Source organism: Leptosomus discolor, chromosome 27 (assembly GCF_034619465.1).
Source record: "Leptosomus discolor isolate bLepDis1 chromosome 27, bLepDis1.hap2, whole genome shotgun sequence".
Lineage (NCBI taxonomy): Eukaryota > Metazoa > Chordata > Aves > Leptosomiformes > Leptosomidae > Leptosomus > Leptosomus discolor.
The window spans coordinates 1,222,696-1,248,077 of record NC_141417.1 but is presented as its reverse complement, the minus strand read 5'-3'; the positions used below and the strand labels follow the sequence as shown (position 1 = coordinate 1,248,077).

Sequence of the window (25,382 nt, the reverse complement as noted above, 5' to 3'; positions counted from 1 at the left end):
AACCTCAAACAAAAACCCAACAAAACCCACTTCAAATGCATATGAAATGCAAAATAATGCCCTGCAGGCTACTGCAAAAGGGTTGTCTTGTCCTCAAAGAGATCTGTCAGTCAGCACAGCTTCTGGATAAGCACTAAAATACGTATGTTCCAGCAATGGGCACACCATTCCAGTTGCACAGAGAAAAATAAGGAGGAGGGAGTCTTCAACTGGTCACAGGCAATCTTGAGAAAGGAAATCACGTTGCATTCGGTTTAAGAGGCTTCAGTTGTTGGATACCAAGCACAAACGTAAATGTTTTTATTATTACAAAAATCACAGTTGTGCCCTTTATGTGTATTAAAGTGCATGAAGTCACCATTTTTAAAGCAGGCCAGAAAGTCCCTTTAAAATCGGTCCCTAAGCACTGCAGTAGCATTTGTAGTGGTAAGAGTAGTGTACTACAGAAAGCCTGTTTCACGCCACCATTACGAGTACAGTGAAGTTCTGTAAATTGTTAGTGAGATACGTATTGAAGCTCAAAAAGAATAAAACAGTGGGAATAAAGAACAGCTCTGTTCTTGTGCTGTGGACAGAGATGACCTGTTGAAGCTACCCCACAGCCAATACTCGTTTCCACGCACCTAGATACACTCTTTGCAGGCTTCCAGAGTACTCTTCTAGTTGAGATAATTTGCACATAGGATTCCCTTAATGTCGATGTGCAGTATAGCATCGCTTTCATGGAGGACAGCTGTCTGTTAAAGCTAAAACCACCAATTTAAAGAGGCCCAGCACCTTGCAGCAAGTTTTCTAGTAAAAGGCCAATTTATTCTTCATCATCTTCTTCATAGTAACGATTCCTTTTGATCTGTTCTTCCACAGATAGCTCTTCCATATCTTCACCCTCCCAGAAACCAACATCTTGGGATTTGCGATTCTGGTTAGATGATTCCTTAGCGGTCACGACATTGGCTAAACTGGAATGTTTAGGAGAATTTGGTTCAAGGAATTCTTCATTTGGAATTTCCTGCTCTTCCATAGCATGTTCTTCCTCATCCATCTCTGCATTCACCTGGCCATTTTCTACCAAGTTATGCTCTACTGTTTTGATACCAGACAACTCCCGTTCTTCCTCTACATTTTTCTCTTCAGCACTCTGGATGTTCCTACTCTCAGCCTTCTTTTCCTTTTGCTTTTTGTCTACCACGATCTCTCTCTCCAGTTCCTCACCTCTTTTCAACATGTCTCTCTCTGCCTTAGAAGGAGAAGATGAATTCTCTGGTTTATGGCCTTTAACAGATATTGTTCTAAACGAGGCTGCGACTGTAAAGGGACGACTTCTTTCCTTCAGCGAGGAAGATCTTCTTAACTTTTTGAGATCCAGATCCACATCCTCCAGCACATCTGGCTTGGAAATCTCTTCTTCTGGGGGCCATTTGGGTTTCAATACTTTGATGCCCTCATCTAAGGCACTTCCTTGAATACTTTGGTCAGATGGAGGTGGCCAGGCAATCCTGAGCTTTTTTGTTTCTGCTGGTCTCTCTTCTCTCTCAGGCAAAGCTGAAGCTTTTGCTTCCATACTTGCTGCCAGAAATCCTACTTTTGCAATTGGGGCATCCTCTACCCCTGGGCTTTGCGGACTTTCTGTTGCATTTACACCAGGGAGAGTCTTCTCCAGGGATTCTTCACATTCAGTTTTGCCTGCCCATAACTCCTTATGCTGTTTGTGTCCAAAGCCTTCATCATAATTGCCTTTAGATTTGAAGAGCTGATTGAAGTGAGGCTTGCAGTAAATATTCCCACGCAGAGATGCGTAAGTCCCAAGGCTGTTTGGGAAAATATGAAGTCAAATGTTAGCATTCACTGTGTGTTTTAGTTACGTTACTGAAGAGATTCAGTTTCAGTCTTCCAACATTAGAAGAGACAAGCTTACAGCCTTCATGAGTTTGCACAGCCCTGTCTTCAAGCGTCAGGAGTTCTTTACAAAGTTGGACATTATATTTTTCCCCACATAAAATTACATTAAGAGTTTAAAACCAGACTGCATCGAGTGCAAAAGCCGCTGGCAGAACTAGGGCTGTATTCCCACTCCTACACTCCGATGCGCTGGATTACGGTCGCCTTTGGCTCAGCTAAGCCTGAGCAGCACCTTACCCAGCCGCCGAGGAGGAAGGCTACACTTCCTAGAGAGCAGCCAGACGGAGCAGGGTGTTTACCTGAGTTTACTGTTGCAATAGGAACAGCGGAAACAGCTGATGTGAAACACCTGCTGGTTGGCAAAGAGCCTTTCCATCGGGTACACAGTCTTCTGACACCCAACGCAGGTTTCCTTCATTGGCAACTGAAATTTCTACGGGAAGAGAGAAAGCTTGTTAACTGGAAACTGAATCAACTGCGAGCGGACTTGGCTGGGCTTCATGCATGGCTTCCAGAGTTCTCAGAAAAACTGCAGCAATTCACTGTCTGCAGCTCAATGCTAATTATGGTAGAGTGGGTTCTGGTGGGCACTGAGTGAGGAAGAGGCTATGGCAGGCCCACAGGATTGCTGTGGCTTGACAGTGAGCCAAGATTTTGCCCTAGTGAATTCCACAGCTGAAGCATCACAAGTTGAGCAATGGTTGAGAAGGGACAACGAAAATACTAGAACTCAGTTATAACTTTGAGCCAGTTCTCAAAAAGCTGTCTAATCTATTCTGCAACCTCAATTTTTCTTGACAGGAAAATGAAGAAACATTCAGATAGATTACAGTCAGTATGAGACTTACCAAAACAAAAATAATTAAAAAAAAACATTGTAGAAAAAGAGCTGAAATAACCTCAAAATAAAAGGTAGAGGGTGGGAGGGGAAAGCAGTGGAACAGGCTGCTCAACAGTTCAAAATGATTCACTTCTGCTACACACTCTTCTCTCTTAAAGAGGAGGAAATAGCCTCAGCCCAGATGCAGGCAGCAGGAAACACTTCTGACTTCATTTGTAAGCAATTCCAGTTCTATGGCAAAGAAACTATACTCAGGTTTCAGGACATGCCGCCCTCAAGCTTGCTCAAGACTTAAAATGAGCAGGGCTTTGAGGTTAAACAGCTAAAATTGTTTATGTGCTCACTAAGAGACTTTCCCAAGAGTTTAGTGCAAAGGCAAACTTCAACACTACGGAGTCAAGCGTCACTGCTGCGCTGGATGGCAACGATCTCAGATTTTGTTTTCTAACAGCATCAAGGAAGCAAGTACATTGTCCATGAAAAAAGGTCACTTGGTGCCATTTACTTCTTGGAATCTATTAAGGTTGGCCAATAGGGAAGACACTTTAAATGGAAAATGAAATAACTTACAATTGAAAAATTGGCATTCCTGGGCTGCATGTTGATTACAACTACTGTAGCAGCAGGGTAAAAGAGTGCCTGGGCTCCACACCATGGGTCTGCACAGACACATCGGTATTGTAGCTTTTCTTTGACAATTACCTGCTACAAACTTACTAAAAAGCTTTAAGGAAAAATACGATGGCTCAAGAAAAAACAGGAAAATCACAGGAAGACATAATTACAGCAATTTATTTATAACAGACTAGAAACAATGGTTAGGCAAGAAAAGTTACAGTATGTGAGGGACAGATTGCTGAAGACAGAGCCAGCTGAAGTCATTTTGTCACAACCATAAAGTCTGCTGCCAATTTAATTCCAGTGTAATAGGTATTTCAATTTTTTTAAGGCATTGCTTGAAGTTATAGTAGATTAAAGTTCTAATTATGATAGATTGACCAACAAAAGTTCAGAGTTTCAAAAAAAAAATCCACAATTTCTAGGTGCTGCCAAAACCACAAATGAATTCTGAATTTTGAGTCACTAAATGAAATATCAAAAAATGAGAGTTTACCAACGCAAACAAAAACCTCATCATGCAGGCTTGCCACAGGCAGCACGGCAGCAACCATCTGCTTGCCCATCAAAAAGTAACTCTCCTCGAAAGCAAGATGACATGACAGTGCTGGCATGTGCTTCTGCAATGCACATCCTCGTCTCAGGAGAGGAACTTACTTGGGTAACAATGAGCCCTATGTCTGATGGAGAGGCGTTTTGGGGTGTGAAGAGAAAGAAATTCCTTTCCAGGCATACTACAAATAGGAGCTACAGGAGGAAGATGAAGCCCAATAAATATAAAAAACACTTGAGAGAAAGCTGAGAGTTGAGCTCACATTAGGAGGGAAGCAGGAGGCAGGAGCAGAGGTTAGGAACCAAGAACAGGCAACAGAAGCTGGAAGAGACAAATAGGAACCTCACATGAATAAACAGCATCTGGGTTTCTATCTCAGCAGTGCAGCATCTAAAGCGGTAACAAGGCAGAGGACTAAAACGGTTCTAGTAATATAATGAGATAGCACAGAGGGCTAAGACACACGGGTTGTGTCTGCTGTAACAGACCGAGATTACAGCAATGTTAAAGGCAGCTCTGGTTTCACATACTGGCATTTACACTCCAGAACACTAGGAAGCCACATCTCACTGGTCTTCATGAGGTCAGTGCTGTTCCTCTCAAAGATGGGGAAAACAACAAAAGCACAGTTGTTTCCTCAGGAGCGAGCCAGGAAGTCTGTGGCAGCCCAGGGAATAGGCATCCTAACTCCAGACAGCACACGTGACAAGAAAGAACAGCGTGATCAAAATGTTCAGCACTGCTGTTTGTGCGTCTAATAAGATTAGCAAATACATTCCTATCCAAGTTCTCCATCTGCTTTATGCTTTATAGCTCCCGCTAAACAAAATGCAAAATTAAAGACTTGTTACTCAGAATGGCACCCTCAGTCTTGTGGGGTCAGTCACCACGGTGCCCTTACTATAAAGTTGCTCCCAATCGCAGTTACCTTGGGAACAGCTGGAAGAGGAGGGTGGAAAGCCAAGTCCCAGCCTACTAAAGGCTCTGAAGATCAGTAGCAGGACCTCAGTGCCAGTCTCTAGGAGCACCGACAAGCCCCGATACGATCCCCTGCTCACACCCCTGCTCCCCCACTGAAGAGAACCTGCCTCTGTCGCAGGGGCACGCTGTTGTAACTGTAGTGCGGCAACTCCCAGCAAGCAACTGAAACTTTGTCTTTGAAGAAAACCTGACAGTTTTGAGACGCTTTTCCATGCTGAATTAAAGTTCCCTCATGAACACAGTCTGATGGGGACAGAGCGGATATTGATGCCGTTACCACCAGGCCCTTTGTGACCAAATTGGTTGCATTAAGGCTTTTCAGTATTAAATACAGAAGTTAGTTGGTTTTAACTGTCACCAATGTTTGAGATTATAGAGCTGCTTTACCTTCACTGCTTTTGGCTGAGGTGCATCTGTCTGGCCAACTGCTTTAGAACCAAAGTTCTGCTGCTTTGTGCTGACAGGTTTCTGAACTTCTGTCTCGCTCTCCAAGTTTTGTCCAACTAAGGGAGCAGAGGAGGAAGAAAAGGCAATTACAATGACTTCAAAACCATGGAAAGCTTATGCTCATAAGATCCAATAGCAATCCTACCAGCTAAGGGCTAACACGTTTTTTCTTGAACACCTGCTATTAAAACTTTAGATCTAGATATTTAAACAGGATCATTCTACTTTTCTGATTTACCAGAAGTTCTGTAAAGGAAGCTAATATACACGGATCCAACATCTAACTTGCAAAGAACTGCCCTTCCCTTCTGCTAAGTGCTCACACGTGGGCTTAGAATTTAGGTGTAAAAGCTAAGGCAACACAAGAAAGAGCTTACACACTTTACTGAATAGGAACTTGTCTATCTCTGGACAACACCAAAGACACTGGGTAACTGCCCTGCATTAATAAGTACTTCAGCCTATTGACTGATGTAGCAGTTGCCACAGCTATTAGTTTCAGTCCAAATGGTGAGGAAGCTGCGTTTAAATGTCTTCAATCAGAGCAAACAAGAGTTACAGATGTCTCAGAATTATAATTGCAAATGAACTAAACACACCACACACAAAAAAAAAAAATCTTACAAAGTTTGCGTTAGGCATGGGACAGATTTTTAGTAGAAGACAGGTTTTTATTGGGTCAAATTCATCGTTTGCCAGGACTGATCTTGAGCAACGTACACCCAACTGGGCAGAGTCAGTGCTTTTCCTCAGCCACACGCTCTACTCTTGTTGAGGCAGCAGAGCAAGCGCTTACCGTTGCCATCCTCCAGGAGACCCGAGTGGAAAGACAAGCTGTTCTCACCCACAGAAACCTGCACGAGAACATTTGACAATGAGCACCTTTGACCTTCTGAAGTCTGGACAATCATGGCCTAAGTAACACAACAGGCAGTCTGACACTAAGCACTTCAACAGGAGCAGCCTGGCCACACCAAGGTGCACGTGAAGCTCCGCTCTGTTCTGTAAGGCACAAGGCAGAGTCCAGCTGACTGCCAAGAATGTTAGTCCTTGCTACAAGGTAGACATCCTCCTAATTTTACAGCTCTTGCAATGTTCACATCATCTGCCATAGCGTTCAAGCACACAACCTCCCTATTTTTGTACATCTTTATCTGTTAGTCTTCAGAAATCCTTGTGGATTTCGCTGATGTACCCCCCAGGTTCTCTTACTTGGGAATCCCTTGACACCAAGCAGTACACATGTGCTGGGATCTCATGGCTCCCTCCAACACTGACAAATCTATGACATGTAAACATTCAGCAAAGACAGTGCTTTTCGAAAAAAAAAAAAGAAAGAAAAAAGAAAAAAAGAACAGCTGAATTTAAAAAAAAAGGTTTTGTAGAAGTAGAAGTCTGCTGTTCCCAGGTTAGGGCAAAAACGCCTGCACCTATCCTGTTCATCCTCCTTCAGAAACAGATGCATTTTTTTAAAAAAAATTTTAGAAGAGTTGGATATAAACTAGTTTCAGACACTAAACATGTTACAGCTAAAGCTCTTGATGTACATTTCTTTATTAAACTCGGCACTATTGCTATTAAATCAAATAGTTTTAAGTAGCTACCCTGAGAAACTAAAGTACTGTAACAAGATTAGCTGCAAATCATCACTAATTCACTTTAATGATTGAAAGATCCATTGCAAGCAACCAAAGTTTGCAAAATTAATGAGGTAATGAGGAAGCAAGTTACATATATTAACATACTCTGGGCTACTGAAAAAATAACTGTGACACTAGTATAGTGTCTAGTGCCTCAGCATGTTCTGTGGCTCTTACAGGGTCACACACATCTGGCTATTAAATCTTTCATGGGATCAGTGTGAAAAGTGACAGAGAAGGTCAGCAAGTTTCTTTTGTTTCCTTTTGCCAGAGGATTCCCCGTTCTGACATTTACTACTAGTAGTTTTAATTAGGCTTATTTCCCAAGTTCATCCTGTCATTTCAGAAGGACAATCCTGGCTCTCAAACAATGCTCTATTCAGGTTCTTTATTGCACCTGGACACCTCAACGAGTAACTTCACAATTCCAGCTGAACACAAGAAATTTTATTCAAATCTTCCATCCAACAACAGGGATGTGTTCTGATTTAACAGGTGGTCTGTTAATTAACTCACCTTTTAGCAAAGAGCAGCCTGGACCAGTTGGACGTGAAGCTGCTCAGCTGTCAGTGAGGAACAGCTGAAAGCAGCAATTTGGCCCCTTGCCCAAGGAAGGCTGGAAAGCTCTAAAAGCCCTCCTGGCATTAGCTGCCACGTGTTCAGAATGGCTGGAATACACAGTACCCCAATTATTATTCAGCTACTTTTATCCCGTCTGCTGTCCCCAGTTTAGTATACAAACGCCTGAGCGTGCTTTATTATCTCTAATTCACGGAGTAATTTAGTCTCAATTTACAGCTGAAGCTCAAAACGAGGAACAAACCCCAACTGGCATTCTCAGTTACCTTAATCAAAATTTAGCCACTAGATGCAGAAGAAGCAATGACAAACTGCTTTTACTTGCATCACACAAAGCTCCTCATGTTGTTTTTTTTTTTTTCCTGGTGTGGTTTCTTTTTTGTTTTATAAAAAGAAACCCAAACCCCAAAAAACCAACACACCAAAGCCCACAAACAAAACAAATACCTGGCTGTGAATCACCTTTTTACAGTTAAGGAACACGACACAAAAAAAGTTTTAGGTGGCTTCATCATTGTCATCAAAAATTAATGGCAGAGTAAAAAAAAAAACCACACACAACATGGAACACCCAGAACAAAAACCCCCACAAAGCCAGCAGAGGTTTCAGCCCTAGTCAGCTACTGAAGCAATCAGAGAACACAGAAGTAGGATATTGAAGGTTTCCGCTGCACTACAGGCATGTCATTACTGAGAAGACAGTGGAACTCTCCAGGGAAACGTAAAATTTGTCTCTAGATATTCTCTACAACAGCTTATAAGTCTTCCACAGAGACTTGCTAGCTTATAATTCAGATACAGTCTAAAAAATAAAAAAAATCAGGAATTCTGCAGCATGTAAATAATCCGTATCAGCTGCTCACACTTCTAGATGGCATGTGGAACAAGCATATCAGCAGCGCTTCTACAACGAGTTCCACTTAAAGTGAAGTCCTTGATCTTCACCAGCACGAGCATCTTACCTTCTCCCCATCCTGACAGGAAATGGAGTCCTCAAGACTTGGTGGCATATTCTCCTTCTGCTCAGATTTGTAATTCTTGAATTCACTTTCACTGGCTTGAATCTCATTCTATAGAATAAAGCACTTGAAAGTTGACAGGTTCTTTTCCCCTAGGAAAGTACTTGGTTTCTGTTTTTCTTAAAATCTATTTTAAACTGTTTTCCTAGTATATACAGCGATAATTAAAGGAAGGGGCATAAAAATCTATACAAACGTGGTAAGTGATACATTCCAATGAAGAAAAAGAGATGGGGCTGTAGAATTTTGCTGTGCTCTATAGAGGTAATGCCAGCGTTTTTCTAAACTACCCCTTTTCTCTACTTCCTGAGTCTTTTTTAAACTGAACTCTCATTTCCCCTGCTCAGTCCACATCTTCCTTTTCCAGAAATGTTAACTTTTCATTTGAAATTACCAGCATTTCAAGACAAGCACTAAAATGCTGTGTAACTGAAAAATATGATTATACTTAACAAATCCTAGCCTTGCTTCAATACTAGTCAAAAACTTAATTCTGTTATTTACTGAGATTTTTGTTCTTGACAAACCGACTTGTTTAAGATTTTCACAAAACAATCTTTCAGACTTAAACAAAAATAAAACCCAGTGAAACCTCGTGTTTCTTTCATTGCCACAGGATACAAGATAGAGAAAGACTCGTGCCTTTCACAAGACACCTTCTCTGCAACATGAAAGAGAAACAGCCAACGCCAGCACCAGCATCTTACTGGATTTCATAAACAAGTCTGCACAAAGCCAACCACATCTAACAGGTACGTAGCTGAATGTCAGAATTCTTATGTAAAGATCTCTAAACACACTGTTCATCATCTCTCCCTCCCCTTCCTGCACTGCAGAGAAATGATTGCTTCTCACCCCTACTCTAGCCAACTGTAAAAGCATCTATCAGTTTTAATCCAGGCCTAATTACACCACAATGCCTTCAAAACAGTTGTTCCCAAGAGACTTTCTGGCTTTCCTTTGTAGCACAGATGTGACACATTTTAAGAGAAGGGAAGTACAAATACCGCGCTACCATATCCAAAAGAGCTCCAGTTGCTTTGTCAGCAGGGAAGGAGAATATCCACAGTTATGGCTGCTACTGGAACACAGAAGTACTGCAAACACTGGCCGCGGAAACCGTTTGCTCCATCATATGTGCTGCCCTTGTCGATGCGCCAGGCCAAAATTAAAAGAGGTTCTGCCAAAAGGGCCATCCTAAGAGCATCGGGCCGGGCTGACACTCAAGCTGATGGCATTGGGGATTTGCAAACAGGAGTCTCAAGAGACACCTACGGCACATCTCTTGCCATTAGGACATAATTTAGTGGAGCAGCTATCACTCTGAGCCAAAAACTGGAAAAGACAATCTAGCAAACTGAATCCAGGCAAGAAACAGGATGCAAGAATCAGCAATTAGCAGTTAATCAGATTTGTTGCACTGGCTGCAATTACTTTCCATTCATGCAGTGAAGTTTACTCAGTCTTTCCTCCCAAGGGTTAGAGACTTAGACCCATGCTGCATGTGACATTCAGAAAGCATTTCAGCTGGGTAGAGACTCTCTACAAAGACACCCTGGAAGCGTACACTCTTCCAAAGCTTAGAACCATCATTTTTGGCTTTTATTTCCAGTGCAAGTTTCTTAATTTAAAGGCCTATCCTCTTAAAGCTTATTACTCTGGTTAATAAGAGTCATACTTAAGCAATAAAAGTTCCCATCTTTAAGCAAAACTATCAGACAGTTCCAGCCAATGTACTTAAGCACTTCTTAAAAGCTGAGATTCCTGCAGTCTCTTCAGCTGCAATACTTGACCATGATTGATTAATTGCTCATTTCCTGATCAAATATCTGCAAAATTGGCACAGGTTCATTCACTGCAAGAGTCTAATTAGCTTTAGATAATGGGTGAGAAGACTTGAATGGAGGTGAAAAGCAAAAGGGAGGAAAACTGACTGCAGATCCCAAAGGTGCAGGCCCAGAGATCCAGGTTCTACTATGCACTGTGTGACATTGCAAGTCACTCCATCCTACTGTACCTCAGTTTCCCCTAGCTTATAGGTAACGTACAATACAGAATTAAGCTTGTTTTAAAATAAAACAAAAAACCCCAAAAATCAACAACATGCAGAGAGCTACAGACATGCAAAAAGGAAAAGAATGGTAGCTATGTTTCAGAAGGCCTTCAGTCAGGGGGCCAGCAATTAGTTCCTTGGAAAACTTTCAGGATTATCCCAGGAAGATGCAAATACTTTCTTCCTGCAGCGTGTAGAGGCAACTCTTCACTAGAAATGACTCCTATGGGCACAGAGTTATTTTCAAAAGATGGTGTTATCTTCAAAAAGCCTGGTTTCCACAAGATCTTCTTTCCAGTCTCAGGTTGGGACAAATGCTCACTGCTACACAAGCCAAAGCACAGACTTACCATCGTAACGAGGCCTGTGGAACTGCCCTGCTTGGACACAGCTGCCTGATACTTCGCCAGCCTGTCCTTTATTGAAGTTTCTGTTAAGCGAGGCATCTCCAGGCTTTTCTTGGTCTCTGCCTTCTCTGGGCTGAGTGCTGGACTAGTATCTACAAGATGCCCTGCAAAAAGAACTACATGAATAAAGGGTAACTTTCAGGAACACTGGTAGAACTGTCTGCGAAAGATTTACAAATCCCATCCCTTCACCACTCCCATGACCACAGAAATTCCAGATCTGAAGAGCACAGAAATGCTTCAGTCAAGATTTTATGCTCCAAGTCTCATTTTTAATGCAGCTCGTTTCAGCGCATTCACCACATGCAGCGTCCAGCCAGCGGTTTCAGAAGTAACAAGGGCAAACAGTTTTAACGCTGAAGTGTAACACTGAAGTAGCTGCTACAGTGGCTCAATGGAAATATGCATCATGCCTGTAGTGAAACAGTTGTCAGTCTTCTGGGGAAAAGATGGGAAGCGAGGAAGTCAGTCTCACCTGCCACTTCCACCTTCTCCATGACAATAATTTATCGCATGACATGCTACAGAGGAGGATCTCGAGAAATAATTCAGCTTAGGCTCACAGGATCATTTGAAACATCTGTTCTTATCTCACGAGGAAAGAAACATTTGGGACCTTAAGTCTTTGCATAGATGCAGATCTCCTGACTCTCAGAACTATGCCCCGTTACTTGCCATCCATCTTTCATTTTTGCTGTCACACGTTAGCCAAGTAGGTTTAAAAAGCCAGCTCCTGGGAGTGCCCTGCTATTTGACTTCTTTGTGAAGTGGTCAGAGCTTCAGTAATAGCTTAATTGTTCGATAAAGACAGATAAAAAAAATGACCTTTCACTAGCTAGCAGCCTTGAATGACTAAAAAGTTGAATGACTCATTAAGGTCCCTCCTGGGGACAACAAACAAGTAGTTCTTGCCAATCTCTCCAGCATTGCTGAAATAAGGACACAACGTGCATCACTAAGTAGTGAGATACAGTATTAGCCATAGCCCGAAAACACAAAAGATTGTAAATGCTGTGTTAGAAAAGAGTCTCGAAACATATGAAAATACAGAATTTTGCTCAAGCCACAAGGCCAGCTGTAGTTACCTGCGTCTGGACAAGGCAGGAGGGATGAGAATTAAGAAGGAAGAAGGCATGTTGTCTTGTCTGTCTGATCACTACTTTCTAAATTAGTTGGACTATTAAAAGTAGCTCTAGGATTGTCCTAGGATTAAGCCACAGGGAAAAAATGGGTTCCACTCCTTAACTTGCTGGTTAGCTCCAGTGCTTTGGTTTCCTGTGCTTAAGAGATGGTTTAAAAGTCCCAGCAAGACTCAATTCATTAAATGTGACGCTCGCATAGACTTTACAGATGGCTGCACTTCCTTCCATTTCTGAAAGGCAAAAGTTATTTCCACTGTACTGTATAAAGTAGTTTTATATTATAAACAAAAATAAAACCAAAACCCAAGCCAAAACACAAACGAGGAGGTTTACTGACCTGATGTACTATGGCTCTTCTCTCCTTGGCCAGCATCAAAGTCCTCTGAAGAGACGCTGTTTTCAGAAACCCTCCTACCGACTGCTGTCTTCCTCTGGTCTCTAGGGACCTGTTAGAGACAAGACCCACCTATCAGCTGCCTGCACAAACAAAGATTGTTGCGTATAATCCTTTAAGATGCACAGGTGTCACTAGCAAATCTGCTTTACTGGAATAAACAAGTCTAGCAGGTGACATCTTATTTAACCAATATAAAGTTTGATCACAGAATCCCTGACCCTCTCACCTGGAAAACACTTGCTTGAAGAGGTCAGTAGATGCCCTTTGACTAGCTATCTTTGTTGAAAAGTCAAAGAACCACAAAGATCAGATTTTTAGGCATTTACCACTGCAAATACAAACCTTCAGTCTAGAATTCTGCATTTCGTACCATTTCTTTTGAAGGCAATGTTGAAGGTCATTTTATGAAGATTTAAAAATCAGAAAAGGGATGAAAGGAGCAAGCTATCAAAAGTTTGCATTGATTTTCAGCAACAGAAAGAAGAATAAATACCATTGTAATAAAAGTTATCTGAAGTTACTTGTTTTGATTCGGATAGCTCATGCATTTGGTACCAAATAATTCCCTAATTAGGTCTGATAAGGCTGAAGCTTAAGCAGGAGAGTGCCAGAGATAAATATTCTCAGATATCCAGGATAATCACTATCTGCAAGGCTGCAGTGCTGGACAGGGTGGTTTGTAGCACCACCCCACAGATGCTCTGGCTGGCTCAATCAGATTTGATGCTCCTTTGTTGAGACCAACTCCCCAAACTCTAATGCTCAGTAAAAGAAATTGTGAAAAGACATTTCAGCAGCTTTGATAAATGCTCAAGTGGTGCAGAGTTTAATTTAACTTCACCAAGATAGGATGTTTCCACAGCTGAAAGTCAACCTATGAAATACTAGAAGGTGATGGATCTTTGTTCCCTCCCTAGGAAGAGTCACAGAGCCAGCTGAAAATTAAGATTGAGGCTAGTGTAGGGGAAAAGGCAGGTTTGGCAAGATGCTCCAACCACACATTCCCCCCACACACCCCCCAACGAGTTTCTTATTTGCTGGTCACCAAGCTGAAGGAAATTCCAAAGTTTTATTTTAACAGAACTGCACTGTAAGATAATCACTGTGAAAAATCAGGCTGCTTTGGCATACAAAACGGCAACTTGACCAGGAAAGGAAAATGCAGCTGGAAAACCTCTTTTTCCATTAGCTTGGGAAATATTTTCTGTTTCTGTGGTTTAAGACTTTGGTAACTTTTCTTACTGGAAAAGAGCTTAGCAATGACAAGTCTTTTCCTTCTATTGAATGTGTTGATAGGTTCAGTTTGGGAGTGTCTGCACACTTGTAAGGACTTGCACATTCCTCATTCTGTACAAACCATCCTTCGCTGATTCTTATTCAGCTGATGTCCACCTCAACGTCACCTTGAGCCCACGGGTCTGAAGTTCTTACAACTCAGACATTTGTCGTTCGAAGGGTCTAGCTTTTGACTAGTATACAGAGACCATTAGAGGCAGAATACACTTGAAGACAAGACCCTTTGAGGACACAGAAGAACTATGTTTATTAGCCCACTTGAAACCCTTGACTACTTTATTGCTGCCTTGGGTTCGGTTTTTTCTTTATTTTGGGGGGGGGGTTGGTGGGGTTTTTTGGTTTTGTTTTTTAATAATACAGCACACACATTTCCTTGCACTCAGCAGGAGTGACAAAGCTACAAACGAAAAAACAAGTTTGCAATACAGACCCATGGGAAGTCTAACGGGCAGCAGACTGCATAAGGAAGTTTTCAGCCCTAGGGAACAAATGTCTTAATTCAATAATTTAGATCCAGCATCTGGGATTCAACCTCACTGAAAGAAACCATCAGTACTTTTCAGGAGAAAGGAGAAAAAGGCAGTTAGAAATCAAGATTGGAAACTTGTTTGGGTTGCCTCTGCTCATTCTCCCTTGTTTCAGAATCTCATTTCCATTTATTGTCACTGCAGTCTTTCTTCAGTAACATCATGCCAAACTGCCCTCATGTCAAGAGGACAAAGAATTCTCAATTAGCACTGACATTAATTATTAAACAATTAAGCTGCTAAATAAGAGTTGGCAAAGGGCCAGCATTGTAAAACAATTACAAGTGCTCAGTCAGTGCCCACCGACAGGAATTCTGGATCAGGGTCCAACACCTCACCTAGATGCATGCACAAAAATCAAGGTTTTCTTCCAAGCAACCAAAAACCTCCATATTTTTACCAGCAGGGAAGGATTTCATATTAATCAGAAACAGACTCTTCTTGACTCTGTAGGACCTTCATGAAGGCTGGTGAGTTCTGACTCCAGAGCAAAGAGCTTTCCCCCATCGTACCACCTTGCTGTGGAATCCACTGCAGCAGGAAACATTCAATTATCAGAGGCAGCCATCTCAGGAGCAGCTAAAACAGACTGAGATAGTGAGCACTCCAAGTGCCAACTGAACCCCCTCCGCAGGTCTGCCAGGTCCTCTCCTCCTGACCTCTTTGCCACCTCGGGCATCTACAGGAGTTACAGTTTCACCTGAAGAACTTTTCTGTAGATAACTTGTATAATGCAATTAGCCTAGGTCTCGAGAGTAAAAATCCGAAACACCAAAGAGCTTTAGTTAGAGGTCAGAGATATTTCTGCATGTGTCTTAGTACTAAAACCTACAAGTATAAAGTCCATGTCGTGTAGATTTTATATCAACAGTTATATGCTGTGGGGAAAAAAAGCAGAGTAATAGGGAAAATAAAAGTTTAGCAAAGGGAAGATGAGGGACTTTCCCCACCACAATCAATAGACTGACCAACTGCACGTAATCAGGGTGATTATGGCTCATGGAAGGTATCCCCTTTGGCATGAAGGAATCCCTGACTCCCAGCCTTACACATATGCCACTCAGTTCCCTTTACAGTCCCAGCTGGGCCACGATCCCCATTGCCACAGCTCCTGCTATTTGCAAAATGAGATTAAATATTCCCCATGTCTGGAAAGCCCCAAGGTTCTAAGACAAAACAGGCGAGTGCAGAGGCACCACATACAGAGTTAAGAGCATTTCGCCTGGGGCACAAAGAGTTGTTGGGCAAAAGACCAAATAAAAGTTACACCTATTTCATTATATACTGACTCTGTCAACTGCAACCCTGCACGTGAGGTTAGCTGCACAAAACAGTAAGTTTTTGCCTTAAAAGAAAACCAGAAACCAACTTGGGAGACAACATTTTAGGAAATGTTGCCGATCTGCTTGCTCCTTCTTTTCTTCTGATCTTCCCTGTGTATGCTTTCGCTATCACTTACAGGAAGAATTCTTTGAAATTGGTTCGGCACTAAGCAAAGACTGAACATCAGGTCTTTCATCAATCTAGACCGACCCGCCTGCCTCTAACACGCCTAGAGCATTTTTTCCCATGAAGATGCAATAAAAAAGATCTGCCTTGTATCTAAATTGCAGAAGACAAAGCAAGATCTGAACAAATAAATGAATAAACTAGGATGTTTGCTTATAACCCCGAAAATGGGAATAGGTTTGTTTAGAGTGGGTGGTAGAGTCAGGAAATCCAGGCTCCAATCTGGATTCTTGCAACAGACTCACCCAGCAACCAGGCAAGTACCTTTATCTTTCCTGCCGTGAGGTTACAGCCGCGTTGCTACTTAGTTTATACAGCTGTTTTGTCAGCAAAGCTCTGACAGCTCTCCTACCTTAAGGCTCAAGGAAGCGCCAAGGAAAATTGCCATCTCCCAGCCAAATCCATGGTTGGACTCGATGTTCTTAAAGGTCTTTTCCAACCTAAAGGATTCTGTGAAGCCTTTCTTGCACTTAAACCAGGGCTTTATCAACGGACAGAGCTCAGGAAAAGCAAAAATGGAAGAGGCATCTGCAGCGCCTGCAGTTCGCCAAGCTTACACCACTGCTGTAGTTGCTTCCTACCTTAGTGAAAAAGGTCTGTATCCCCAGAGAGCCCAACTATCTTCATTGTACGTGACTGCGTGACATCATCTTCCAGCCCTCAGATACGTTCCCAGAGCCAGAAACCTTACAATAGTGCTTTCTAATTACAAAGACACCCCCCTCCCACTCGTCCACTTCAACTTTAGAGCACTTCTTGCCTTTTCCTTTTTTAAAATTCCAAAGTAACCAGATGAACTTGGAGTAGGAACATATAATTTGAAGCTCACCTGAATAGTTTCATACCTGCTCTTTGGTATTTACTGCGTTCAAAAGGTTTTTAACAGTATTTTAATTACTAAGCTTGACAGAAATATCAGTTCCAGATTCAGTCAGCTCCGAAACAATTTATTCCCCAGGCTAAGATAAAGTTACTTGAAGCCCATCTGCAAAACGGTACTTTCCTGTGGAATCCCGACTGATTAATGCTACAGCAAAGTTCAGAGAAGTGCTAGCGGGAGGTCACCCGCCCCTGCCACGGACCTGATAGCCCGGGCAGCTCCGCCACTGAGAGACTACGAAAATCTAAATTGTGCTATGACTGTATACAGCCCCAAACCTGACTTTAACACAGAGTTACTCCTCTGAAGCCCTTAATTGTTACATATTTGAACAACTTTCCTACAAAATGTGTTTGTTTTACTCAATGCTGCAAGAAAACCACCCGCAGTAAAACAAAGCCAGAAGTATAGGAAACTATGAGAAAACTGGAAAATCCACCAGCATCAAGGCCTCAGGACTATGTTGCAAGTCACTAGCATATGCAACTCATTTTCTAGTTAAGCAATTCTCCCCGGGGACACACAGTCTGCAGTCCACATGCAGGATCAGATTTCATGAGCAGTTGAGGAAAAATGCAAGCCCTGTGCATTTGCAAGTCAAAACTAGTGAAGGCAGGAGCTTGCCTGGCTATCTCTGCTTATTTTCCCCGTGAGGACTTTTTTTTTTTTTTTTTCCAATAAGAAACATTTGTCAAGATACAAAAATGAGGGAACAGCAAGGAAAAGATGGGAGTATTTCACAGGACTTATCTCTCCCTGTGTGTGACTCACATACTGATACGTAGGTTAAAAAAAACCCTCTTCACTCTGGCAAATACTTCCATCTCAGCTGTAACCGCCCGAGGTTGCTGAGCTCACTTCAGTTACTTTTTCTCTTTTATATATATATATATATAAATATACAAGTGTGTATATATATTTTTACACAATTTATGTTTGCATAACTCAATCTAAAGACAAGACATAAACAATCCCAACTTGCTTTTTAAAGACATCTTAATGAACTCCATACTTAGGTTTCTCTCTTCAACTGCACCCCTTCCACAAGCAAATTCACTTCATGCCCCCAAGGAGCAATCACAAGTAGCCACAACTCCAAGCCCCCCGCACACATTTGGAAGCTCAAATAAGTTATTAACACCAGCTACGTATTTCAGCTCAAACAATGAACACGGTTATCTGCAGAGTCAGTAGTTCGCAGCCACTCCCTCCGGGGACTTTTCCCGGTGCCCGAGAGGCAGCAGAGATTTAGTTTCTCTTAAAATTCAGCGGGACGGATCCTTACCTTGCTCTGAGTCGCTTCCCCCTTCTCAAACATCATCTTGAGCTTGTTCAGCGGCACGCTGTATTTCTCCACCTTCCCCGAGGAGTCCGCGCTTTCGCCGGCTTCAGGCTTTTCCACTTCCCTGGGCTCTCTCAGGCAGTTTTCCATCTTACCGCCCTCCGGCGAGCGGCTTCGAAACCTTCCGCTGTCCCCACCAGGACACTGCAGCCGGCCGGGGGGGCCCGGGGGGACCTGGGCGACAGGCGGAGCAGCAGCCCCCGGGCTGCGCTCGGCGGCCGGGGAGGGAGCGGGGCTGCTCCCGGCTCCGAGCCCGGCGCTGCCGACCTGGTGCCCAACCACCTCCGCACAGCCGCTCCGCAGCGGTTCCTTCCGAGGCTCCGTTCCCAGCCCTGGATTCTCCCACTTCTTCTTTAGCACGCTCAGATTCCCCCTTTTAAAATGAGGGGGAAGAGTTTCTGTGTTCTACAAAGAACAAAAGTTAATTCCAGTTATATGCCTGATGGAGCAGCGAAGCACTTCCTCCCTGGGCGAAAGGAAGTGAAAGGCTCAGTCTCGTTCGCAGCTCTGCTTTTTCAGACAGCTGTGAATAGTTACAACTGTGCCACATGGAGAAAGCATCCAGGATAGGAAAGGAAGGAGGGGGGAGAAGAGAAAAAGTCAGGAGCCCCAGCAGGAAGTGAGCAAACAGGATGGCCTTATAAGGAAAAAGGGAGTCAAGCGCTAATGAGTTAAATGACACACAAAAGGCTTGAATCCACACGTGAAGGAAAGGGGACCGAACCCCACACAACAAGGGTCTCTAGGCCTAGAACAAGCAAGCAATAGCAAAAGCAGCCCTAGGAGAGATGGGTGGTGTGCCAAGCATTGCAACGTCTTCCCGCTGGTTCAGAAGGCAAGTTACCAGGCCTTCTAAAAAGCTGCAGATTGGCTTTCAGAAACCACTACTTCTTCAGAGGTAGTATTTCTACTATCAGTTAACGTTACCGTTTTAATCCCAAGAGATCTGTCTTCAGTGTTTTACACCACGCAGCGTAAGGCTCAAGCTAAGCACTGACAACAAATGTCTTTTTGCTCCCATTTATAAATACCAGATCATTTGCTGGAATTTTTCTTCTCTTTCACTCAACACATTGCAGGCTCTTGCAGGATGCGTGCAGACAAGTCATCAGCGCTGCCTTACCACTGCGAGCGAGACGGTAACACACGGAGCAGCAGCAGTGCTCGTATTCCAGTGCTTCTCAGGCTAGTTTTGCTCACAAGTCGTTACCTCTCCCCATGTTTGATTAACTCAAATCTAATACCCGCCACCATTGCATTTGTGCTGTCTCTCCCTTACGGAGACCACTATGTATCAAACTCACTGCAAGTGGAACAGGTCTGCAAGGCTTACAGGAATTAAACAGGATTAGCAGCTATATTAGGATTTAAATCTCTCACCCTATTACTCTTCTGGTCACATTTTGAACACTGCTTTGCAAATTAACTTGAATCTACCTAGACTTCAAAAAAAGACCAGCTCACTTGCTGACTGTATTTAAAAGAATCCACCTAGACTTCAAAAAAAGATCAGCTGTCTTGCTGACTGTATTTAAAAGAAAGTACTGAAGTTATAAGGCAAATGTTGTAATGTGATAGAAGTACTGAAAATTGCGCAGCAGGTTTCCACAGGAACACCTCTGGACGTGATGCCTGTGGAATCCCCACATACTTCCTAACACAAGTCATTCTGGCTTGGGACTTGCCTGTTCCCTGATAAGACAAGAAAATTTAAGACTGGAGACTGATTTTTAGAATGCTTACTTCATCACACCTCTATCCCGAACAGAGAAAGAATGACTCCCCAAGCACTGCAGAGATCAAGGCAGCATGGTCTAACAAAGACTTACCTATATATGCTGAAAACATTGTCAGTCATTTTAAATAAAAACTAAACTGAGGATCTGCTTACACAGAGACCTGCGATCTTAGTGCCCGATATTTCAGCCAGGGTCCCCCGACCCCAGAACAGTGAGTGCAACGGAGTTTACAGGAGGGAATACAAGGCTTTAACAGAGCCAGAAAGGATGGCTCTCCCTCAGCCCGGGGCATTCTGAACCCTCTAAGCCACTTCAGAGAAGATCCCCCTTAATGGATTCTACAGCTATCAAAGACATACACATTAGATTTCAGAGAGGCTGGCAGCTTTTAAATTTAGTTAAGAAAGGAAGAGGCACCACACAACTGCCTACAGCTAAGAACAGAGAAGGGGATATTCATGGGTCGTGGTTAACTCGTTTTGCCTTCTGCTTAGGAGCGAATTGGTGATTCAACACATACCTTTGGGAAAGGAACTTGATTTTCTTTCCTTTCATTCTCACTGGGAAAGGGTAGGGGGAATGAGTCAAAAGCAAACACTATGTCTAAGCCAAGTTTTCTGTAGGACACATGGCAGCAACTTTGATATTCCAAAAATCAACTGTCACAGAAACATTGCATGTAGGTGATCCGCTCTGATGGCAGGCTGTTGCTTATTGCCTAGGCAACAAATACTTACACTTCTTTTTTTCTCTGCAGTGGCTTCTTCAGCCGCTTTCTGATACCTTTGAGATAAAGGAAAGAGAGAAAAAAAAAAAAACACAAGCAGTTTTTAACCAAAACACTGAATGCTCTTGAAAACAGCTGAGATCTGTTTTCCCCACCAAGGACTCTGTGCACTTCCCAGACTTTCCAAATAAAACCAGAGGCTGGAAAAATACTAGCAAATAGTACCAGAACAATGCAAAGTGATAGACATGTTTTAAGTCATTCAGATTACAATAATAACAGACATTAATATTTTTCATTACCTAAGCACTCTGATTCTCAAATATAGACAGTTTACCTTGGAAGAGCTGTATTGTTTCCGCCACCCAGCTGTCTGCTGTGCCCCCTCGCAGGAATAACTCAGCTATTTATACAGCAGCTGCTGAACCGTAACAAATTACAGCTTGGCATACGAAGAAAATCTACATAAGTGCCAGTTTATTTTACTATGCTGGGCTGTAAACTGCACCAATTCAGCAGTTGCTTCATGAGCAGCTGAACCATCCCAGCAGTGGAAACAGTAATCACAGCCCTCTGAAGATAAGCTACCCTGGATCATGAATCAAAGTCCTTTAAGAAGCTACAGAAAACTCCCAGCAATCTGCACACCCGCAGCTCGGAGCACACAGACCACGCTGACAAGTACCCTGCGCAAGGTGATTCCATTTTGCTTCCGAAATGCACCAATTAGTCGGACGTGACAAATTTTGCCATTTCGAAGTTAAGCTCTGCTTTTCGAAGGGAAGAAACGTCACCCAGCACCTGCTTGGGCAAATGACATTTCTGTCTTCTTACCTGTGGAATTCTACTTTGGACACAACTGTCAATATGTTACAGGCAGTAAACGAGACACTGATGTTGCAATAGTCACCAGCTTCAGACCTTAAATAATTGCTGCTATCAAACCAGTAACTAACATATATCATGGGCTCAGTTCCTTCCAAGAAAAAAATCCTGATGTGCAGATACCTGCTCTATTACTTAATTTCCTTTTATAACAATTAATTTTTTTTCCCTGTTGTGACTAGTGTGCTCCTATGTAGATTTCTCCTCTTGTTACACTGGAGAGTAAACAAATTGCACCTTACTTAGCTCTACAAGCTGCATTTATTGCACAGACTGAAAGCTGCTAAAGGAGTGTAGCCGGCCCTCTTTAATCAATGCAAACATATTAACCTATGTCTCTCTACCAAAAAGGTTCCAAAATTTGAACAAGACGTGCCGAGAAAGTAAGTTTATGGAGGAAGATCAATACTGGAAGAAGCAACAGAGAGAGACCTGGGGATGAAAGTCAAGTACCACACGGGAAAACCAACCAGGACTGAAGAGTCCCAGACAGCACTCACTGTCAGCCAGCCCATACAGCGCGCTGTTTAAGTTGCTGCTGTTGCAATTTGCATGTCTCTGCCCTGACAAAACTGATAATCTAAACACTCTATGGAAGGAAAAGAACCTTTTCACATATAAATATTTAAGTAACAGCAATTTAGAAAAATTACACTCCTCACTGTGAGTGTCAATGTTAGCAAAGCCAGCCAGTAGGGCTGTGTTTTTCCAAGGAGCTGACATCGCTTATGCAGAGGGACCCTACTTGATTAAGGAATAGCAGTTTGGATTACTTCCAGTAAGCCCTTTTCAAAGGATTATCAACATTTAGCAAGATGAGCAGGTTCTGTAATCAAGCTTCAATGAATGAATAAATTACCTTAACAAGAGCGGTCAAAGCAAGCAGCTTCTCCCTGGGACAGGGTACTTAAAGAGTAACTTAAAGAGCTATGTTTGGGTAAAGTCCAGATTGCAATTATCCTTCCCCTATAAACTCCATAAAGTTTCTCCCACACTCAAGATTTAAATACTCCAAAACCTTGCTACGCTATTAATGCACTAACCTAGGAGACTGGGTTGCCCAAATCCCACTGAAAATCCAAGCTCCAGTCTGTATAATTCCTTAAGGAAATAAAAGCTTTTCCAGAAAACATGCATAGGCTACCACCATGCAGCTTTCTGTGGATAAAATACTACTTTATGACCTGACTGCGACCCATCATCCATCTCTCAGACAAAAGGGAAGGGTAATATTCCGTTTCTACGTGAGTTTTGTGGGACAGCTCAGAAGAACGCAGCTACTGGGAAATTCTCCGACGGAACTCTGACTAGAGGGTTACATCTATCTCCGCCAGTTGACAGCATTACCACTTCTAACTAGTCTCCAATTAACTGATAACGCGTTGCTGCTACTTTTTATAGTGCCAGGCAGGAAATGCCATGTTAGCAGAGAAACCCATGTAGTTCCTGCCTCAGCAGTTGAAGACCATTTCTGGTGAAGTAAAACCCTAATGGCAACAGCCGCCCACATTCCAATACCCTGCCCTCAAAACCAAACTGCAATTCATAGTTTGACAGCAAACATTCTACTTCATTTTCTGAGAGCAGAAAAAAGATACCACAATTCTGATCACTGAAACAATATAACGTCAGCAACTAGAAAAACTTTTGCCCAGCACATGTTAAACCAGAAACTCAAAGGCCTACAGATCCGTATTGTCTCTAAGAAGCAAAGCCACGGTCAGAGAAGCAGTCATCCTTCAAGGTACCAGCTGGCAACCTACACACCCAGCCTGTGCTCAGCAGCCTCACAGCACTTACTTGGAGAACCTCTCCGCAAGAGCTGATGACTTATTCTTGTTGACTAGAGAAAGCTCTTTCGCAGTGATTTTCAAAGACTGTGAAGTCCATTGTCTTCTGTTAAACGGAGAAGGCTCCATCTTACCACCAAAAATACCTGCTCAGGAAGGAAGTACAGTGCCGGTCAATATGAATTATGTGAGCAGAAAAGCAGTTTCACGAAATGATTTGATACCAAGTCCCCATTCAGGTGCTCCCAGCGTACTAGTGCCACCGAGTCCTGATCATTCAGGACCTTGTCCATCAACTGACTTAAAAAAAGGCATCAGATTAAAATTAGAATTTCCTCTGCAGATGCCACTGAGACGGTGCCCTTGATAAAAACCCGAGCCACCGTGACAGGGGTGAGAGAGGAGCCGTGGGGCAGAACAGGAGTAAGAAGCAAGCTGTGATTGAAGGGGACGCTAACGTGACGCTCTGTATTTCCTACACACGGGCTGCAGGGAGCCCTAATGTGCCCTCTCTTGCTCTGGTTTCTAAACCAAACGTGCTGGCATTTATGTAAGAAGGCTCGAGTTATGAAACCTAAGAGGATGTAATTCCTATGCAAACATTTTTCATTCACTCTTGTGGTGCTCATTCTTAACGCAGCAGCCGTTTCCTCTCTGAGCTGAAACAAGCCGTCTGTTCACAGAGGCAGCTGTAAACCTCATGCTGCCATCGCCCCCAGTTACCTACAGGAACAGTTTTAACTACCCTGTCCTGCTGTAAACGGGAAGAGATTTCGTACAGCTTTTCACCACAGAGGCCAACGAGACTGTAGCAGATTTTTTTTTACATACTTAGTTTTCTTTTGTGGAGGAGGAAAGGAGGGGAGATTAAATTAAAGAGTTCTCTGATAAGACAGAACTAAAGCTTGTAGGGCAACGCCTTTCCCTTTTTCCTCTTTTCTTTTATCCCTGGTCTCATGTCACACAATGCCTGTAGCAAGTGCACTAACTGATCCTGCAATGCCAACACCAGGCAGGCTGAGCTCTCCCTCGCATTTTCCATCAGTTTCTTTAACCAATTTGCACCATTAGGTCACAGAACTCTAGAAGTCTGAGTACGGGTCTGCTTGACCACTCGTCACACTGTTAAGTGGAAGCACCTTAAGACAACTCGATATAAACAGTCAATCAAATGTAGGAAAGACCACGTTCCTGAAATCCTCATAGGCAACTGCTCAAAAATGACAGAGACTCGGGATTCTGTAACGCCCCCGTCCCAAAGAATTCAGCTGCCGCAAGCAGAGCCTCAGCGACTGTCCGTTGTGAGCCGCAGCAATTCCCAGCGCTGAACGGGGAGCTCTGGGTCTGGGAAGTGCCCAGCTGGTGCTGGGACCAGAGGAGCCTCTCCAGTGCTGCACCCTGCTGCTGCGCGGAGATAAAACAGGCGGCAGATGAACCCGGTGCTGTCCCGGCGGACACAGTCAGAAGAATGGGACCTTCTAACATTCCTTAATGCACCTGATGTCACGCAGAGAACGACACGCCGTGCCAGCAGAGGTTACCTCAAGACAGTGATTTAGGTGGTGCTTTTAGACGTGCAGGTTGAACTGCTGTGGCAAACAAGAGAAGTTACCCTGTTTTCTGTGTGATGTTGAAACACTCTGAAACCACTTATCAATGTCACGTTTCCAGCTGCAGCCTCAGACTCGCATCTCCCGCTTAAGGCAGCCTCTGAAATGCATCTCTTGCTCCTTGCGACTGGCCAGAGAAACTCAGACTGCAGCGTCACCTTCTGAAATTCATGCTTTCCTGAAGACATTTCGCATCACCAAGGTACCCTCTTCCGTTAACCTGCGAACTTGTGTCCAGGCTGGACTAAGAGAAGGACGCTCTCCAGCCGGCTGGCTTCAAACGGTCACTAACCTTTGCCAGCTGCACAAATGATCATCCACACAGAAAAAAGGATCTAATTAGAATATGAGGAGCGCCTGATTTTCTCCCTTTTCAAAAAGGGTATCGCACACGCAAAGAAATAAGCGTTTCTGTGATTACAGGACATAGTCCCTAGTGTCGATGCCCAGAAGCAAACCTTTAGCACGTAGATTTACTAAAGCCACAGAATACATATGCAG

The 25,382-nt window shown here is 43.2% G+C and overlaps 1 protein-coding gene across 1 annotated transcript; it reads right to left on the bottom strand.

Moving 5' to 3' along the window:
- Positions 1-759: 759 nt before the first annotated feature.
- On the bottom strand, positions 760-23,400 carry LIMA1 (LIM domain and actin binding 1). Its single transcript, XM_009951283.2, has 10 exons — positions 23,282-23,400; positions 20,607-20,652; positions 18,074-18,535; positions 12,517-12,625; positions 10,981-11,141; positions 8,521-8,628; positions 6,136-6,193; positions 5,280-5,395; positions 2,199-2,332; positions 760-1,808 (listed from the first exon to the last, which is right to left on the bottom strand). Exons 1-10 carry the CDS (start codon positions 23,398-23,400, stop codon positions 809-811), a joined length of 2,313 nt encoding a protein of 770 aa, XP_009949585.2. The 3' UTR covers positions 760-808.
- Between the last annotated feature and the right edge of the window lie 1,982 nt (positions 23,401-25,382).

What these genes read in the sequence shown, in the direction of transcription:
- LIMA1 (XM_009951283.2), bottom strand. Translation starts at nt 23,400, where the DNA reads ATGGAGCCTTCTCCGTTTAACAGAAGACAATGGACTTCACAGTCTTTG. An exon ending in CTTGCGGAGAGGTTCTCCAA is followed by an intron (nt 20,653 to 23,281) that starts GTAAGTGCTGTG and finishes TTTATCTCAAAG; the next exon opens with GTATCAGAAAGCGGCTGAAG. An exon ending in CCTGTCAGGATGGGGAGAAG is followed by an intron (nt 6,194 to 8,520) that starts GTAAGATGCTCG and finishes GTTCTCGTGCAG; the next exon opens with GTTTCTGTGGGTGAGAACAG.